This window comes from Taudactylus pleione, unplaced genomic scaffold (assembly GCF_031769625.1).
Source record: "Taudactylus pleione unplaced genomic scaffold, aTauple2 ptg001990l, whole genome shotgun sequence".
Lineage (NCBI taxonomy): Eukaryota > Metazoa > Chordata > Amphibia > Anura > Myobatrachidae > Taudactylus > Taudactylus pleione.
This window is the reverse complement of record NW_028286386.1, coordinates 1,882,957-1,900,371: the sequence shown is the minus strand read 5'-3', so window position 1 is coordinate 1,900,371 and position 17,415 is coordinate 1,882,957. Positions and strand designations below refer to the sequence as shown.

Below are 17,415 nucleotides of genomic sequence, written 5' to 3'. Positions count from 1 at the left end.
TGCTACCCGCCCCCCGCGATTGGTTTAATCTACCTCAAAAAAGAACAGCAGGCGTTGAGCTGTTTAACCTATATACAGGAAATGGGCGGTCCCGTGTCTATCCTGAGAGAATGGGTTACTAACCATATTATGGCTGCCATGGAATACTTTGCAGAAACTAAAATTACCGTAATTCCACTTTTTTTATTTTTTTTTTCTGTATTTTGAAAGTTGTGAGTGTTTCTTTAGATTTGCCTCAATTACTCTTAGGGCAAATATAATTAGCCGCTGGAATTACGAAGTGGCTGCAGTTCCCTGGTTTAACGCCTGAAGCTTATCTGTGTTAAGTGCAACCTTGGGGCTTACCACGCAGGTGGCAGTAATGGAATAGCTACAGGCAGAGCTGCAGCCACACAGTAAGTTCTGTGATTAAATGAAACTGCCCTTTAAAGTTGAACTCATTCCAGGATCAATAACAGACTTATTGTGTACCATAAATCTATTGACACAGAGAGGATGATTCAATTATCCGCTAAGTACACAAATGTGCACATTGTCAAGTATTACAGTAGAGCACCATTGCTGATTTATAGGCTGCGGAGGAAAATTTGTGGTGTTCTTGGCTGTGAGTTTCCGGTGGAATGGCGGGCAACTCGTGTCCATCGCTGACAATTAAATTGCCCCAAGAGAAAGCAGGTGTATTAAATGTGATACTTGAACATGTTCTAGGCAATATTCATGACAAAATTCCAGGCATGTCAATGCAGCATTTGATACATGGACTAAGAAAATTGCCAATTTCAGTAGCCCAAAGCTACTACAGTATTATACTTTACAGCCTCTGTGTCCCATTTTGTGTGCTATCTGTTGATATGTTCATGTGTAGTGTAAGTGTTCTTAACATTTATTCCCAAATTGATGCAAAAGTACTTTAACATATATTTTTATTTCTTTAATTCCTAGAAGTAACCACCAAGAAGCCACCTCGGCAGTACTACGTGGAAACTTTGGGAGATCTCACTGAAAAAGTTTGGGTTACTGCAAAGGCAGTTGTTCCATTCAAAGGGCTTTATCAGTTTGAAAGCTTGCCAGATCCACGGCAGCCTCAGAAGATAAGGGAAGGTCCCAACAAACGTAAGGTAAGTGCTTGTATAGATAATCTATCTTCAAAACTGTGTATATATATGTGTGTGTGTATGTATGTGTGTATGTATATATATATATATATATATATATATATATATATATATATATACATATACACACACACACATCTATATCTGTATCGCAATGGTATGCACTCCCCTTGAAAGTTCACAACTGACAAGGTGCTCACTCTAAAGATGGCCAGCATAATACTGAACTGGCTCATTAATAGTTCCGGAATCAAGAGGGCACTCTTTCAAAAAAATAGAAAAACTTTTATTCATCATATGAACTTAGTCCATTATTAATCACTAATATTAATCCAGCCCCATCTGGTTATTCTTCATCACCACCCAGTAAAAAAGTGTAATCAGCATTAGCCTCCTAGCACAATCAGGTTTCAGCAGCCTTCTGGCTGTTCCGTAATCACCCAAATATTCGATACATGTCATGATGGCATATCCATGCTCAAATTGTCTGTCGACCTCGGCCCCTTTATCTCTCGACCTTTAGAGACCAGCAGCATCACATCATCTCTTCACGATACGGAAAAACATCACATTACTTCTCCCCTTATACGATCCCTGATACACGCTAATCATCAACAGCTGTTGTTAATTACTACAGCTCCACATGTCAAGCCAGCTCAGCGTACAAGCCGTCCTTCCGGTCCTCCAACTATGCATTCCACTAATGCGTTCCACCATGGTGACGCACTTCCTATTCAATAGCCGAGCCTCCGGTCCTCCAACTATGCGCTCCATGCCGTTCACCATGGTGACGCACTTCCTGTATGATAGCATCTGCTTATCACAGGAGTTTCAACAAATTAAACATGCACATAAACCACCCAAATATGTACATAAACAGGACATAATATGCAGCCAGATTATAGCTGGTGGAAAAAGCTGTATGGTGTCCACTAAAATTAACTATTTCTTATCCATTTATCCATATTTGTTGTTTTATCCTTAACCCAATCACATATAGGTTTTGTCACTGGAGGTAAGTAACCACCTAAACCCCACAAAATTAAACAAAGCCGTAAATTCAAACAAAAATAATAATATACTAAAGAATCAAATACAGTCAGGTACATAAATATTGGGACATTGACAGAATTTTCATATTTTGGCCTCTATTCACCACCACAATGGCTTTGAAATGAAACAAACAAGATGTGCTTTAACTGCAGACTTTCAGATTTAATTTAATGGTAATTACATCCAAATCAGGTGAACGGTGTAGGAATTACAACGGTTTCTATATGTGCCTCCCACTTTTGAAGGGGCCAAAAGTAATGGGAGAAACTAAACAATCCTAAATCTAACTTTCACTTTTTAATACTTTGTTGCAAATCCTTTGCAGGCAATTACAGCCTGAACTCTGGAATGCATAGACATCACCAGACACTGGGTTTCTTTCCTGGTGATGCTCTGCCAGGCCTCTACTGTAAATGTCTTCAGTTCCTGCTTGTTCTTGGGGCATTTTCCCTTCAGTTTTGTCTTCATCAAGTGAAATGCATGTTCAATCAGATTCAGGTCTTTGGTTACTTTTGCAGTATGCTTCGGGTCATAGTCCATCTGCACTGTGATGCGCCATCCAATGAGTTCTGAAGCATTTGACTGAATATGAGCATATAATATTGCCCGAAACACTTCAGAATTCATTCTGCTGCTTTTGTCAGCAGTCACATCATCAATAAATACAAGGGAACCAGTTCCATTGGCAGCCATACATGCCCACGCCATGACACTACCACCACCATGCTTCACTGATGAGGTGGTATGTTTTGAATCATGAGCAGTTCCTTTCCTTCTCCATACTCTTCTCTTCCCATCACTCTGGTACAAGTTGATCTTTGTCTCATCTGTCAATAGGATGTTGTTCCAGAACTGTAATGGCTTTTTTAGATGTTGTTTGGCAAACTCTAATCTGGTCTTCCTGTTTTTGTGGCTCACCAATGGTTTACATCTTGTGGTGAACCCTCTATATTCACTCTTGTGAAGTCTTCTCTTGATTGTTGACTTTGACACATATACACCTACCTCCTGGAGAGTGTTCTTGATTTGGCCAACTGTTGTGAAGGGGTTTTTCTTCACCAGGGAAATAATTCTTCTGTCATCCACCACAGTTGTTTTCCGTGGTCTTCTGGGTCTTTTGGTGTTGCTGAGCTCTCCTGTGCGTTCTTTCTTTTTAAGAATGTTCCAAACAGTTGACTTGGCCACACATAATGTTTTTGCTATCTCTCTGATGGGTTTGTTTTGATTTTCAGCCTAATGATGGCTTGCTTCACTGATAGTGACAGCTCTTTGGATCTCATATTGAGAGTCGACAGCAACTGATTCCAAATGCAAATTTCACACCTATAATCAACTCCAGACCTTTTACCTGCTTAATTGATAATGAAATAACGAGGGAATAGCCCACACCTGTCCATGAAATAGCTTTTGAGTTGATAGTCCCATTACTTTTGGCCCCTTAAAAAGTGGGAGGCATATATAGAAACCGTTGTAATTCTTATACTGTTCTCCTGATTTGGACGTAATTACCCTCAAATTAAATCTGAAAGTCTGCAGTTAAAGCACATCTTGTTTGTTTCATTTCAAAGCCATTGTGGTGGTGAAAAGAGGCCAAAATATGAAAATTATGTCAATGTCCCAATATTTATGCACCTGACTGTATATGTACGTCATACGCATAATACATTTCCTCCCTAACATATTAACCCTTAGCTTACAATAATTTATAAGAAACACCTAGAATTAATATTTTCGTTGAGGCCTCTTGGCTCAATAGTGTCCAACCGATGAATCCATCGGGCTTCATTCTGTAATAGTTTATTTCTGTCACCACCCCTTTCCATTTTGGGCACATGATCAATCAACATTAATCTTAAAATGAATACCTGATGGCCCTTTTCCCAAAAATGTCGGGCCACCGGCTTATCACTCCTTCTATCATGTAGGGCTTGTCTAATTGTACTCCTGTGATTCGCCATTCGCTCTCGAAAACACCTTGACGTTTTCCCAATATAGTAAAGCCCACAAGGGCACATAAAAACATAAATTACAAAAGATGTGGTACAGGTCAACCAGTGCTTAATGGGGATTTTCACACCAGTATGTGGATGTGCAAATTCTTTGCCAGCTATCATCCCGCCACAAGTGGTACATCCCAAGCAACGAAAGCAGCCAGCTTTTTTTTATGGCACAACCATGAGGCACCATATTTCCTTCTGAAATTTTGGGTGGGTTTCATCAGCAGTTGCCTTAAATTCGGCCCTCTTTTAAACGCTACTAACTGTGGTTTTTTTATGGCATTTCAAGTTTGGATCACTGCCTATAATCCGCCAGTTCTTTCTTAATTTGGCAAAAATGGGCGCTTTGGTGTTATACTGGGTGGTGACTACAAGGCGTTCGGCTTTATCTTTATCCTCAATTCTTTCCACTCTCTTACAGATTCTTCTCGCTTTCTTTAGGCCTCTATTAACTACTCGGCTGGAAAATCCCCTATCCAAAAATCTGGATGCCATCTCTTCAAGTTGATGTTCCGCCATCTCTTTCACTGTATTGTTTCATATTACACGGACAAATTGGGAGACTGGCAGTCCTTCTTTCAATGCCCTGGGATAGGGACTAGTCCCATAGAGAAGCGTGTTTCTATCTGTCATTTTACAAAATAAAGTTGTGCCAAGGGATCTCCCTACCTTAAAAATAGATACATCTAAGAACTCAATTTTCTCAGTCTCTATTCTGCTGGTAAATCTTATGGGAGTCTCAAGGGAGTTTAACTCATCTATCATCTTTGCAAATGTTTCAGCAGTGCCACGCCACAGAACCAAGACATCATCAATATATCTAAAATAGTGCAGAATGCTTGGACCAAAATGTGGGTAGATGTACTTGTGCTCATATCCCGTCATGTACAAATTTGCGTATGAAATTTTTACATACATGTAAAGAGTTATTTATTAATATTTTTGATAGTAAAAATGTTTGCACACTGGCCAGGTTCTTATCCTTGCACAAAACAAGTCCCAGAGACAAGTGGCATTGGAATCGGATTGTGCCTGATAATGTAACTCGTGTCATTTTGTCAAAGTAGAACATTGGAGACCGTTCAAAGTGGTATGCTGTCAAATTGGCTGCATAAAATATTTCCTTTATTTATGGCTAATTGGACTTGACAGTATAAACATTTTCCCTTCATTTTAAGAGCTTGATTTTATTTTAAACACAACATTATTAATTGAGTGTAAAAAAAATTTAATCTAAACTTTCATCAACACAACAATAAAATAGACCTGAGCAAACAAGAAGTAGGGCATTAGACTGGAAGCACATGACGAAAGAATGACCCCAGCACATATGCGGAAATTATATGAAAGAAAAAAGAAATATGAGAAACAATACAGGGTCCCATTGCAATAGTTTCAACATAAAAAGAAGTGGCCTGGTGGTATTTAGACTCCTGGGGGCTTATGTAATAGAGTGCGATATGCAGCCGATGTGAGAACTCCTGCAAGTCTTCCTGTATTTTTAAAACTGCTATCATTTTAGATGCAAAACCAAGCTGGTTTAGCCTTTAAAATGATTACCGCTTTCAAAATACAGGAATACTCACTGGCGTTCTCACATCGGCTGCATATCGCACTCTATTACATAAGCCCCCAGTATCCACAGCAGCTCACAGGTATTCTAGTATTGAGAACAATATCAAAAGGAGAAAATAGTCTCTCCACAAAAAAATCAAATGTGAGTAATACATAACTAGCACTGTGTGAAAAGTCTCACTTAAGAACCATAGAGCATCCTATCAGTAAAGCAAGTGCTTGAAGGCACCACTCAGGTCCCCGCAACAAAGGCCCAGGGCAACAGGGTGGTTCTGTATTGTTCAATCTTTTAGAAAAGTTATATCGCCACAGAAAGTGTCAAAGGCCCCTCCCTAGTGCCTGACACCAAAACAGGCAACTCTAATACAGACGCAAGTTACTGTAAAGCCCACAATACAAGTTACAGTGGAAATGACAAAATATACAGCAGTCAACACTTCAAAGACAACACCCATTAACATACCGCACCCTAACTACTGTACACGTGATTCCCCAAAAACAAAACAAAAATCTACACTGCTACCTAGATTTCCTCCACCACCCTCAACACAGAACTTTTTATATTCTAAATTAATAATGTGAGCTATGCTATATATGACCATATAGATCAGTTAGAAGCAAGGCATAGCTGACCAGAGCTACTTTTTAAATAGCCATAAACAAGGGGTTCTCCAGCAATATAGTGTTTTGGTAAAAAGAAAGGTAGGCAACAAGTATCTTAATATGTAATGCTCTGCTGACTAAGGGTTGTCTCACTATCAAAGAAAGGGTACACATCAAAGGGACATTGCAGAATTGTCAAACTTAAGCTGCCCATCCACTAGGCAATTAAATTGAACGTTATCATTCAATCGTTGGCAAATCGTTTAGAAAAATGTCTAAAACGACCAGCGATGTGCGCTCCTGCAGGTCGTTTTAGACATCTGTCATTGGGCAAACATACTGGACAACCTGACGATAACTTCCGCCTCTTGAAAAAGCCGCCGTTGTGCGGAGAAACTAGTTGAGGACACGGACCACTTGTGAGAGCTGAACCCAATTGCTGCCGCAGACTCATCCCTTAGGACTACTTCTATATATCTCTCCCGCTCACACATCATACACACAGCTGAAGCCCCGCGTGACTCGCGCAACCTCCTGTGAGTGAGACACTCGGAGGACTGCGGACGGATTTCTCCATCAGGATAGACGTTGGTTTTGTGTGCAATATATATTTTTTATGCTGCTGGAGTCGGAGCTACCATCATCTGCAAGCCGCTGGAGCGGCGGGCCCGCCAAGAGAGCAGCGAGTACAGCGGAGGACTGAGTTCTCTCATTCCGCATTATCACATTGGAAGCGCATATTCACAGCGCATTGTGGAACATTGTCAGCTATTTAGTTTTATTGGGCCACTCAGCTCTCAATTTACTGCTGTTTAGCAGCTTTTTTCTCAGTCATTGGACACACTGTTGCTAATTGCTGTGGAACACTGTCAGCTACTTAGTTTTATTGGGCCATTTAGCTTTCAATTCATTGCTACATGAAAACAAATTTCTCAGTTATTCAGAACATTGCTGCCAACTGGGTCAATTTCACCTGGCTCATTGAAGCACCAGAGCTCAGATGTTCAATCCATCAATTTGAGAATAATAAAGATATTTTATTGTGATTGTCTTTTAATTGTGATTTTGTGCTTCATTTGAAGACATGTTATTCATTTAAATACAGACTGTGTGTATAGAATTTTCTTATACTCCCGGGAGTTTTATTAATATTTTTGAATGTTTACATATACTGATATTTGAGCCTTTAATAAAGGTGGTTATAAATACACTCCCTGATATGTGTTCTTAGACGCCGCCTACTTTTTCTGTGTGTTTATAACCTGACGATAACGTCAAGTTCAGCATGTTTGCAGATGATTGATATTACTATACTGAACTACTGCTCGTTCAGTGAAGGCACATCAAACTTTGAAACGACTGCACGATTACGATGTCATAATCGTGCAGTCGTTTTGAGGTCTGCTAGTTAATAGGCAGCATTCGTGAGAATAGTAAAGAATGTCACAGTAAATAACTACGGAATAGGAGGAGATAGTCGCCAGTTGTTGATCCAGCTGGTATCCTCTAGGAGCCTTATAGACAAACCACAAGATAAGCCTCTCATTTGCCCCTGGACAGGATGAGATGGTATACTGCTCCCTTGCACAGGCTTGGGAAGTTGCGACAGTACAGATATCTGTAGGTGATGACGAACTTGCATCACATGACACCCCTGCAGATGCTGTGGAGCTGCCGACAAGGCGTTGAAGATCTCTCTGAACTCCAGGACATTTATGGGCAGCACCACCTCACAACTGTACCAAACACACAAACTGGAGAACCACAGCTTCCCAGTCCCTGAGACTAACATCTGTGGTTACTAGAGTTTAGTCCAAAATCGTGAATGGGCAACCGGTGCAGAGAAAATTGGAATCCAGCCACCAGAGAAGAGACAGGTGAGAACTGCAGGTCCAATTGAAGATACCTGGAATGGAATCTGCATAACAGACTCCTCGAAGGAGGAAACAAACTTTCCCAACAGACACTTGTTCAAGTGGACAGAAACCGCACGTTTCCTTAGAACCAGACGCACCAGTGACTGGATAGTCAGGATCTTGTAGAGCGGAAGAAACACCATGCTCATGCCCAGGAAAAACTGTTGCTGAGATGGGATTTTTTGAAATTCACAATTCAAATGTGAGCTCTGAGAATATGATGTGTCTAAAGGACATCAGTGAAGGACCAATGGGAATGCGGCCTTTATCAAGAGATTGTCAAGATAAGAGATTGGATTGGTAAGGTTCCCATATAGGAATGTGGAGCTAGGCATCTGGAATGTCCGTAGATACTAGAAATTCCCCCTGCTCCATTCCTGCAATCATTGAGAGCAGGGATTCCATTTTGAATTTCTGGAAACTTAAGTGAACCGTCAGAGATTTGATATTCATGATGGGTCGCTCAGAGCCGTCCGGTTTTGCTACCACAAAATTACTTGAATACAAATCCTTTGGCCTACCGGGACAGTGACTACCGCACCGGATGTAATCTGGTTTCTCACCACCACCTTCAAGGCCAAACATTTTGTACACAAGGCAGGTAACCTGTGGAAAAGAACCTCAGAGGAGCAGGGCCCAGAAATTCTCTTGTACTCTGTAGAGAAGTATACTCCTTACCGAGGCATCTAAACAGGCCCGAAACCATAACTGCTGAAACTGAAGATGCGCTCCCACCATAGGATCCCTTATGTGGGTGGGTAACCCTTCATGCAGAAAACTTTTCTGAAACTCTGGCATAAAGATGGCATGACAGCCAGAACTTGACTGCCTTTAGATTTACCACCCTGGCAGAAGATGACTGACCCCTGGACCTGCGAAAATGCCACTGACCAGAGGGCCAAAAGAAAGGCCCAGAAGGTGCAATGGGTTTTGAAACAGAAGAAGGTAGAAAGGAGCTCTTATCCCTCTGTAGCCAGATCAATGATCTTGTCCAGCTTGGGCCCAAACAGAACCTCTCCTGAAAAGGGAAGAGCTTCCAAAGACTGCTTAGTCCTGCGAGCAGCAATATCAGAAGCAGAAACTTTTGAACACTGTTAGGCCTGTGTCAATGGCTGTCTCACATAAGTAGATGAGACTCTGATGTGTTCAATCAGCGGAAGCAGATCTGCCTGAGGTGTACCAGAGTGTAGGCCTTCGGCCAGTAGGTATACCCATTTTTCAACTGCTTTATTTACCTAGGCGGAGACAAAGATGGGCCAAAGGGATGCCCCTGCCACCATGCAAATCGATTTTCAGAGCAGTTTCAAGTTTGCGATCAGAGCTGTCCCTGAGAGAAGTAGATCCTGGCATTGGAATAGTGGGCGCATGGAGGAGCCAGATGAGGGGGGGAATAGAAGTGGCCTGTATCCCAAATGTTGCTACACCTCTGACATCGCCCCGTCAAACATCGCCAGAAGCTAAAATAAATGTGAATGACATCAAAGAAAAGAGTGAATTAAAAGAATTTTCCAAGTACCGCTGTCTATTTATTGAATAAATTTGTAGTAGTAAACTCTCTCTTCATTAATTTGTTTAATATGTCCCAAACATATGACATAGGAGGAATACATATGACTAACAGTAATATAGGCTATGTCCCAATGATAAATTAGAGTGGAATATATGATATCCACGGTGTGATATATATCTACTTAAGATAGCACACATACTAAATAAATTAAGACATTAGTTTGGGACATATTAAACAAATGAATGAGAGTTTACTCTCTCTTCTTTAATTTGAGTTTACTACAAATTTATTCAATAAATAGACAGCGGTACTTGAAAAGTTCTTTCAATTCACTCTTTTCTTTGATATCATTCACATTTATTTTTGCTTGATTTCTTTTTTTCTAAAGAATCTTTATTTGTTTTAATAATATTTTGCTGTATTGGTGTTCCTAATAAATAAATGAATATTTTCTTAATGATATAAATAATAAAGGTTAATAATTTTAACAGATTCAATTATTAGAACATTTTGTGGAATTTATAGAGCGAATAGTGTGCACCGAATTAAAATACTCTCATTTTTTTTCTTTGTTTTTTGTTTCCAAATCATGTAATATATAGAGTTTTCGGTAGCACCACCCAGGTACATAATCCACGGATTTCATTGTGGGATTATAAACAGTGAGTGGAATATAAATATAGTTCTATAAATATTAGGGATGTGCAGGCTCGGATAGGTTCGAGTTTGCATGCTGAGTTCGAATTTTTCCCTCCAAAAAAACGGAACTCAGAAAGAGGCAAAACGTCATCTTGCATGGACAAACATCATCATTCCTGGACTTTGTCAAACTCGAACCTATCCGAGCCTGCACATCCCTAATAAATATACCCTTTGATACCTGGGAATAACAACAAGAGAGATTTAAATATGATATAAATAATTAAAAATTAAGCTCTCATCATATTCCTCGAAATAATTCCCTGGTGCGGGATCATTCTGTGTTTTGCTTTATCGCCACAAGCTAGCCTGTCCACAGGTGGGGTCGCAGGCGCTGTTCCACTCTGATGCAAGTATCTCGCTAACTGTCCTCCAGTCTGACCATGCATGAGGAAATTTGGTTTTACACTTTGCACAAGCAAAAAGCAACCCTGCAGCATTTCCCTTCCCAGACATAATGGTGAAAGAGTAGGGAATACAGTTTGATGCAATATACAAACAAACACAGCACAATGCAGCCTGAAGTTGCACCTGTATTTTCTATATTCCTAACAATTGACATACAGTAATGACAGAAGTGCACTAGCAGCAGATATATACACTAAGAGCAGCTATGAGCAGACTGTTAGAGAGAGGTCAGAAAACTGACTAGTCTTACTGTACTAACAAGCCCTCACTAACTGGCTACCTGTTACATAAACACATATTGTATTGTATTCACAGAACAAAAAAAATCCCTACAGAGAAATGCCCACAACCCCAGACTCCTATAGGAGAAGTGGAGGAGGAGAGGTACCCAGATTCAGGGTCCCTGTGTCTAGGAAGGCTCAGGTGTACTCCCATGTGTATAAGCTTCTGCTGGCGGGAGTATGGCAGGCAGTCTGCATGGATGCAGTAGGGAAGGGGGGGGGGGGGGCAGCCAGCCCCTTTCCTCCTCCCAGGCTAACAGACAGTGCCCCCTGGAAGGAAAACGATTTCTGTTTGCAAGAACAGCCTATCAGCAAGAGCTATCAAGTGAATAGCTATTGCTAAGCCCCACGCTCAATCCTCCGCTGTGGCCCATGCAAATTTAATGGCCACTTATCTTGTGGTAGTAACGGGATGGGGATGAGCCGCGTCTTTCACGGTGCTGATCAGTCCTCCATTAACCTGGAGGAAGGATCTTTCTTGCCGCTTCCAGTGCGCAGTGGTACTGGAGTGTCAGTGGACAACTGCGCTCAGGGATCCCTGACACAGACCTGTGACGTCCAAGTGGGTCCCTTTTGGAGGCTCCTACGTAGCTATCCTGTAGTGCTAGACCAGATACAGGCAAAGCCAAAAAATAAAGACAGACTGCCTCACAGCCCATGGAAAAAATGCTCAGCTCCATCGAGCACAAACTGAAATGAGGTCAGCGGGGTATAGAAGGGGAAGATATAAAGCTCTAGGCTCCACACAACATCCTCTTTACCCCAGTGTTTTCAGTGTCTCTCCCCCCCCCCCCCTGTGGAAGGAGAAAATTGAGCCATAGAGCAAGGGGACATGTACATCCTACTCCCTGCCCGTTCTGGCCAACCCCTCCCAATTAATCATAATGTGAGACTTTATCTCCTAGGCTAATTTTTGTCCTTTCATCTTTGTTTCCATAATCTTATTTAGTAAAATAAAGTGAGTGAAAAGTAAATTGAGTAAAAAAATTAAATTGGAGAAAGTGTTGAATAAAAGCCATATATTTATATAAAAATGGCTGCTCGTTCCACCTGGTAGCCAAAATAATTAACATTGTTCCCTTTTGCAACTATAAACTGCAACACTGGCTATAAGTCATGTCACAGAATGTTCTCGTGACACTATGGGGGCAGGATATGTAAATTAAAAAAAAAAACCTTGCGGCCGTTGCGGTTTTGGTATTCAGTTAAGGGACTGAAAATAAGATGTGGTGACTTCTATAGAAATTGCTGCCTCTTTTTTTCAGTCCCTTAGTTGAATAGCAAAACTCTGCGTCTCTTTTCTCGCAAGTCCGTGGCAAGTCTGATTTTTCCTAAAATCGGTAATTTTGGGAAAAAACAGCGAAACCTTCTCTGGGACCTCGGCGGTACCCCCCTGAGGACTAATTAAGCAATTGGAAGTCCAATTAGCTTAATTAGTCCTTAATTACCTTCCGAAGCGGTCTCTTCTGCATCCAGCGTTGGGAGCCGTGACTTCTGCAGCAGGGTGTGTATTTGTAAAGGTCCCATGGGAACGCCTACCGTCTGGGGCCGGCCCCACTGACATCACAAGTGATGTCAGTGGGTGGACTTCTTGCTCTGTAAGAGCAAGAAGTCCACTGGGACTTGCGGCAACGAGACCCTACCACAAGGGTCTCGTCGCAAGTCCGATGGTCGTGATGGTCTTGACCATCGCGACCATCATCCTGGCCGCTCGCACTAGCTGTGGGTGGTCACCCACAGCTATATACGAGCGGCCAGGAGGCCACTCTAAAAATTAAGTAGGACGGCCCTGATTCAGAGCGAGCGCTCTGTCAGAGCGTCAGGCTCTGAATCAGGGCCATAGATTGTAAGCTCCACTGGGGCAGGGACTGATGCGGAATATCTGTGCGCTATATAAATAACTGGTAATAAATGAGTGTGTGTGTTTGTGAGTGACACCCCCGTCCCCATGTGAGTGTAAAACCAGCACTTGCCAGTTGGGAGAACTATGCCTCCCAGCAGCCACATCCCTAGTGACCAGTTGGAGGGGAGACCCCCAGACAAGTATTATTTTTTTTCTATTTTATTTTTTTTACGCGTCGCAGGTTTTTCAGCTCTGAAAACTCTGCCACCACTTTTTTTTTCAATTGGATACTGTCTCTCGAGAGCACGTATACCCGCGGTAATCCAAAGGGGCGTGAGGTTTTTGTACCATGCTAAACCCCACCCTTAATTGAATATGCCCCCAAAAATTGTTCAAAAATGTATTGAGTATGTATCGTATTAGCTGTGAAGTTCACGTTTTTAGATAATAACGTTTCACATTTAAGTAAAGACTTCTGTCTTATAAGGCAGGGAGGATTTGATGTGTAGGAGGTGGACAAATGATTCACAATTCATAGTCTGTCTGTCAGTTTTGGGGACTATATGGGAAAGATTCCTGGACTGCACACCCTAAAAATATATATATAATGGGAGGTGCTACCTGATGAGACTAATTGCATGCACAGAAACAGACAAATCTCAGTTACGCAACTCCAAATTATTGATAATATATAAATGCAATAAAATTTTGCAATCAATAGAGGTTTTTAGCATAATCATGGCCAAGGTTATGGGCCTACCCACCATATCCAGGTAACCTCTTTAGGGTAGGTACCTAACTTACTAGGGTTCAAATCCAGAGCGCAGGACACTTCAAAACTTGCCCACCTAAGCCGCCCCAGGGCACCGCCATAGTAAAAAAAAGTGCAGTGTAAAGAGATAGTTAAGAGCAGCCACAGCTGCATATAAAGAATGAAAATAAAAAAGTAAAGTACATGTATAATAAACAGTGAAGGGTTAACACTTCACTATCACCTTTTTTCCCCTTTTCGTGTGATGCCCTGGGGGTGGTCCTTGGCTGGAATTTTTTGGGGTGCCTTGCTTCTCGGATGTGAACCCCTTAATTTTAGGGACGCTGGTATAGAGGAGCCTTGACGTTTGGCCCAGCGCTTATTCATATATTTGCAAATGTATGTAAACCAATACCTCTGAATTTCTATTATCATGTAGGATTCAAGTATTTTTGATTTATCTGCAGTGTGCTGGAGGGCAATTTTCTTTTTTCTGTGCCAAGGGTTAAAATGTGTTATAAAAGAAAAATGTGTCAAGGGGGAACCCCAGTTTTGGGGACTGTAAGGAAATAAGTAGGATATGTACTTATTTAGTTCTATTACCCCATATAGTTACTATCCAGCACTAATAATAGTGGCACTGGAAAATATATGTAAATGTAATAAATATGTAATTCCAAATTGACAGTTTTCCATTTGACAAGAATGTCTTTTATTTTTAGATTCCATCAAAACTCCTATCGCTATGGCAGTCGAGCATTGCTCATGCCCAAGATTGCCTTACCAAGACCGTCTATGGAGATGTTATGGAACTTGGGAGACGCGCAGATCAACAAGTAGGATATTGCGGAAAGGTGTTCAATGGGATAGTGAACAATGTATTGAATGGCTTTGTAAAGCCGCCTCTGCACAACTCTGTCCCACTACTGCCTTGCACTAAAAAAGACTCTTTGAAGAAAAAACAAGGCATAAGCCGTAAGCCTATAAATAAGACTGCTGCCAAGACCAAACCTTTACATGAAGAATCTGCTTTTACATCTATAAAACCAGCATCTCCTGAAAGCTGGGGTAGTGAAATCGATGATGAAAAGTGTACAGTGCCACCATACGAGAGAGACAGGAGTGATGCCAAGAAAGGATTTAAAGATGCCTACAGCCTTACTAAGGAAACCTGTTCCAATGCAGATTGTGGTGATTTGTTGTCCAGCATTTCTTCTGAGAAGTATCAGAGTAGTGCTGAGGTGGAGCGAGGTCAGTGTTCAGATGAGACAAAATCGCAAAGTGACTGTGATACAGATGAATCGGAATCAGATTTCATAGAACCAGATGTGTCTCTTACAGCAGACAGACTAAAAAGTGAGCCTGTGTCCCTTAATCCATGTCCAAAGCAAAGTGTATACACAGCAGAGGCCACAGGAAAAGGTAAAAACAAGAAGCATGTACGGGATATCTCTCTGTCCAGCCCTGTACACACTAATGAGAAGCCCGTCAGATTCAAAGATTCATTGGATTGCAGCAACTACACAGACTCCTCATCCTGTAAGCATCTGTATCCTCCAGATAGTCCAGGTGTCCACATTGGTGACTGTGCTCTAAGTCATAGAGACACTTCATCAGATGCCACAATTGCATCTTCGGAATCAGATTCTTCTGGGATTTCCCAAAATACTATGGAAGGCAATGCTATTACTAAAGTTCATCATTCTATAGCTGATGTTAATGTACCTCTAAATGTTGAAAGTAACACCTGTGTAGCAGAGGAAATCTTGTCACAAAATCCCAAACATGAAAATTGCAGTATAGATTCTCAAACCTCTACTGTGTCTCCTACATCTTCTCCCAGTAAGACTGGACTTGGGGAAACTATGTGCTCTGATGTTTATGATAAATCCTGTGATTCTTCAGATATGGAGACAGAGAAGCATGTTAGGTCTGGACTGAAAGGGCCATCCAGCAGGTCAGGGAATGAGGACAGTTCTGATAGTACTTCCTCTAAATCATCCACATCTTTAGTTTTACCATCTGCCCCGGGGCAGAACAGAATACCCATGGAACCAGATTATAAATTCAGCAGCCTGTTAATGATGTTAAAAGATATGCACGATACAAAAACAAAGGAAAGGCAAATTATGACAGGACAAAATACAGCTTCCTTATCTGCCTCACCGGAAGTCCTATCTGAAAACCATTCACGTGTGGTTTGTAAGTCTTCACCAACTAATGACGTGAAGGCAGAGTCTGAGGAAAGTGCCAGTTCAGGCGGTCTTTCACTAACTCAGACTGGTGCACTTGAACAGATTACAACAACAGGTAGTGTGGCGGATCCCAGAAATGTTATTCCTAAAGCACCTCTCCCAATTAAAAGATTTACAAAACCCTGCATTCTGCAGAAGAGGCGAACCAAGACGGTAGAAAACATAATTACAAGTGACATGATTAATTCTACACCTAAAGAGAATATGTGTTCAGATAGCGTGAGCAAATCTTTATTTGGAACGGCAACTTGTACGATAGAAATGGATTCTTCTTCCCACTGTAAATTATCTTCTCAAACAGATACACTACCAAAAGACAATGTAGATGCTTTAGCGAGTATTTCCCCTATAAAGTCAACCATTGAAACTCCTGATCCAAGTATAACACGACCGTACCAAATCTGCACAAGTAAAATGCTTACTGGTCACAAGGAAGACACAGCACTAGACTCTGAACAGAGCAGTGAGTGCCCGGCGTGGGATGAGTCTGATGACACTAATTGTGTTGCACCAAAAAAGCGTTGGCAAAGGTTTAACCAGACTAGTCGAGAGAACCACAAAAATAGCTCTTCTCCCAAGCCTTGGACCGCTCCTACAGCTAATCAGGGTGACAAGGACGAGGGAGCCTCAGAAGTGCCTGAGCAGCACAAGGCAACATGTGCAGCACCAGAACTTTCCGATTCTGCGGCACAATCGGACCCACGACGGCGAGGTATGAATTGCCTATTTGTAAGAATGTGTCTTTCTATTTCGGTCTATAATCTGATTATATTCTGTGCCATGCCTGTTCTGTTGTTGACTTCAAGAACAAAACTTTTTGTGCACATTAAGGCCTTGTGTACGAGTGTATTTTTATTACAATTTGCATTTTAAGGGCCTGATTCACTACGGATCGCTATTGCAATCGTGGCTGCGATTAGGCACGCAGTTCTGCTCCGAGAATATGCTAATGAATGCTGTTGCACCGCCAGCATAGTGATGCCTACTACCTCCCACTACCGCTATCTCACATCCGTAATACCTTGCGGTCCTGTGTATACATTGGTCCCTCACGCACAATTATAATGTGTCTTTACTCAGAAATGGCTAACCTCGTCTCATGCAGTGAGTACTCAAGCTGTGTATGCCGTCGCAGTGGCTAATCCATGTATGTCCAGGAAACTGCGCTCAAACGGACAGGCACGCCTGCGTTTCTCCAACCACTCCTTTGTCACCAGCCCCAAACGCTGATGTCCCGTCCCTCCATTTGTGATGACTTTCTTTCTGCGTGCACGATTGCAGAGCAATCGCTATGCTAACTCACATACACATCGGCCAATCCGTGTACGCTGTTGCAGTTGCGTTACGTAATGAATCACGCCCTAAGCACTTTGCACACTGTGTTCAAGTGCATATGTTAAGGTGCTTTA

At 41.7% G+C, this 17,415-nt stretch overlaps 1 protein-coding gene across 7 annotated transcripts in view; it reads left to right on the top strand.

The window, feature by feature from the left end:
• The window catches only part of NSD1 (nuclear receptor binding SET domain protein 1), a 116,702-nt gene that overhangs the window by 37,816 nt on the left and 61,471 nt on the right, over positions 1–17,415 (top strand). For all 7 annotated transcript variants that reach the window (XM_088465527.1, XM_088465525.1, XM_088465524.1 and 4 more), the window contains 2 exons: positions 943–1,118; positions 14,474–16,718. In XM_088465527.1, coding sequence (XP_088321653.1) covers positions 943–1,118; positions 14,474–16,718 — 2,421 coding nt within the window. The remainder of the gene's footprint in view (positions 1–942; positions 1,119–14,473; positions 16,719–17,415) is intronic.